Genomic DNA, 3,399 nt, shown 5'->3' on the forward strand with positions numbered 1-3,399 from the left:
AATTTAAAAAATAAAGAGGAGAAAAAGCACCCTCAAAATCACTATAAAAAAGTTATTACTCTTAAAATTTGGGGATTTTCCTTTTTTTCCCATTCTTTCCCTTCCTCTCTCCCTCTCTCTCTCTCTTTCTTTCTCTTTCTCCTTCCTTCCTTCCTTCCTTCCTTCCTTCCTTCCTTCCTTCCTTCCTTCCCCTCTCTCTCTTCTTTCCTTTATTTTTTGCATAGTTTACTGTTACTAAATTCATATTGTTTGATTATACAGTATAAACATTTTATTTTATCTCAGATATTGTTTTTAAAGAACAGTCTCTCATGTTAATAAAACTAATGTTTTTTGTGCCCTGACATACAACTTGTCCTATAGCATATGCTTTCATATAGATTACATATAAATTGTATTTATTTTGATGTACTTATGAGTGTATAGTTGATGCCTTGCATAGTATCATAAAAATATTTCCATTTTGAATCAAGGTCTAATTATTTGATATCCTGGCAACTATTAATCTGCAGAACAAAGATTCTGTAGGTGAACAGTGTGAAGGATCGCATTATATAGAGAATTTCCAAATGGGCGTGTGTTGTTACCCTGAGTAACGTGAGTGATCGTAATTCGTTTGTGTAATAGCCAGAGGACTCACTCAACCAATATTTCTTACTCTACTTTGGAATTACTGACCCTTTCTTTCTTCGTTCCACACCTGCAGCTGGAAAAGGCTGTCACCTATGAGAAGCTGCGTGAGTGGACCAGTGCGGACATGATGGAGTTGTACGATGTGCAGCTGCATCTTCCCAAGTTCAAGCTGGAGGAGACTTATGATCTCAAGTCAGCCCTGAGCCGCATGGGGATGACTGATGCCTTTAACCAGAGCAAAGCTGATTTCTCAGGAATGTCTATGGAGAGAAACCTATTTCTGTCCAATGTTTTCCACAAGTCCTTTGTAGAAATAAATGAACAAGGTACAGAGGCCGCAGCTGGCACCGGGAGTGAGGTGGGTTTTCGAATTAGACTCCCCACCATTGACGTGAATGCAGACCACCCTTTCCTCTTCTTCATCAGGCATAATAAAACCAACACCATTCTCTTTTACGGGAGATTCTGCTCCCCCTAAACCTGCCTCTTTCATCAGACGAGACCGTCTTATTACGGTGTGAACAATGCATCATAAGATGGAAAAACAATTACAATTAAAAACAAGTTTGTTTTTAATTATACAAACGAGTCTGAATATTTTTCACATTTGAATATTAGCAAATAAATCTCGAAATAACGCATTCTAGTGACACTGTCACATCTATATAGCTAGAGAGAATGGCAAATTTTATTTTTACCTCAACGTTTTGTCTTAATGTGACTTTTCTTTACATTTCAGAAATACTATGTTATTCAGCTGCATGCTTTACTATTCTTGAGCTGTCTGGTCACTGTATCATCATTGTTCCTTATATTTCACATGTGTCATTTAGTGAAGAAAAATCTTTATAAAGGCCATGTATTGATAAATAAGACTTTTCTTAAGAATGTCATTTTGATAGTTCACAAGTTGCCACGGTAACATTAACTCCCCACTTCTGCTGTCTATTTAAAAATACTTATGTTGATATTAACAGAAAAAGTAGGAAAATCCACATGAAATATGGAGTTTAGTTAGTAGCAATGTGCCGATGCTAGCTTCTTAGTTTTAGCAAATGTATCATGGTAATGTTAGATGTTAGCATTTGGGGAAACTATTAGTAGCATGCAGAAGTCCCTGTATTATTATTTTTGCAACAACTTTTTTTTTTGCGAATCTAAAAGTATTCCAAAATAAAGATTTTATTAAAAATAATTATGTGTAAAACTTTAGTCATAGTAACATCTTTGCCTTAAAACATATTCTGAAGTAAAACAGATTTCTAATTTATTGACATATGTATTGTTAGTTATAAGAAGATATCCTCAGTGATGCTGGTTCTCCATAAAATTGTCTGTTTTTCTAATTTATTTTTGAAATCTTCATACAAAACTGCTGTTGATAGTCTCCTCACCTGTTTCTCTAATTTGAGAGATCGATTGTATCACTCTAGGTTGCTTTTTTGACATTCGTTTAATAAAATAAATGAGTGGATCTGACCTAAACAGTGTATAAATTAGTATAAGAAAATGTGTTTTCTGTATCAAATCTTGGTTCGGTATTATAGGATAAAAAAATGATTCTGTGCTTTAGCTTTAAAGATAGAATTATAATACAAATGACATTATATCATGTCTTTATGAAACACTTTGCCTCTGTCCCTAACATCTCACTTTAAGTAGCAATGAAAGAAATCCCTCGTGTCTGTGTTCCTACCGGGCACTTTGCATCCGCCAGTTCCAGCGAGGCCACACCCTTCCGCAACAGCAGCTTCCATGAACAAGCTTTGACCCTTTGGCAAATTTCTTTGCCACTGGCAGACTGCACGTTCCGGTCTCAGCCGAACCTTCAAAGAAGTCTGAATCTTACTTAGCCTTGGGGCATTAGGTTGCTTTGTATGAAAAGGTGCAATTTATCTATGAATGAGAAATCAACTACTGTTTGAAAGACTAGGATCATTTCGAGAACATCTATTTATTTTCCTATCATTAGATGATTTTATTACTAAAAAAGATATTAAAACTCATATGTGGGCACTTAAACTTGGAAACATAATTTTTGAAACTTCATAAAAATTTTTCAAAAAGAAAATATTTGAACTGTCAAAAATATTAAAAATACATTTAAAAAATTGGCTTGCAGAAACAACCAGTTTTCAAGAGGAAAACGGATTTTTACTAGCGAGATTTCAACTAAAAATCTTTGCATAATTAGTATGTGGATTGAATAATAAAGTGTCAAGGTTAGTACGTACAACCAATGCCTTTATCACCTTTAAATCAATCTATTTCCTGAGAAGCCTTTCCTCATAATAGCCATTACTGCAAGTTTAGAAATAAACTGAACTTGAAACCAGGTCTGCAAATTAACTGTTTCAAAGTCTTAAACTAAGATAAAAACAAACAGATATTCGATTACATTGTTCGTATTAAATTTTAAAAGTATTTTTTGCAAGCACAGAATGTATTTCTCAAAATATTTTTAATTTTTATTTGTTTTATAGTGTTCATCACATTTTAGTATTTAGCACATTAGCACACATAAATTCACACAGATACTGGGGATGCGTGCTCAAAAAATGTTTTGACGGGTGTCCTACCAAACCAGTCAGGAGACAAATAGCTTTAGGAACCTTTGTAATCTCTTTTTTTTTTTTTTTGCTTCTGGCTCATTTTCAACGTCAAGTCTCAATTTTGAAACTGCTCTTGCATACGTGCACTAGATACGAATTCCGTGTGGACTAAGTCAGGGAAAACGAACCCATCCCTCGCTGGGCGGAGCCTTGC

General features: G+C 34.6%; 1 protein-coding gene across 1 annotated transcript in view; it reads left to right on the forward strand.

The window, feature by feature from the left end:
- SERPINB10 (serpin family B member 10) overlaps nucleotides 1-1,120 on the forward strand; it is a 12,855-nt gene extending 11,735 nt beyond the window's left edge. The window contains exon 7 of the mRNA XM_006913726.1: nucleotides 707-1,120. Coding sequence (XP_006913788.1) covers nucleotides 707-1,111 — 405 coding nt within the window. The 3' untranslated portion in view covers nucleotides 1,112-1,120. The remainder of the gene's footprint in view (nucleotides 1-706) is intronic.
- The last annotated feature ends 2,279 nt before the right edge of the window (nucleotides 1,121-3,399 follow it).

This window comes from Pteropus alecto, unplaced genomic scaffold, assembly GCF_000325575.1.
Source record: "Pteropus alecto unplaced genomic scaffold, ASM32557v1 scaffold14, whole genome shotgun sequence".
NCBI lineage: Eukaryota > Metazoa > Chordata > Mammalia > Chiroptera > Pteropodidae > Pteropus > Pteropus alecto.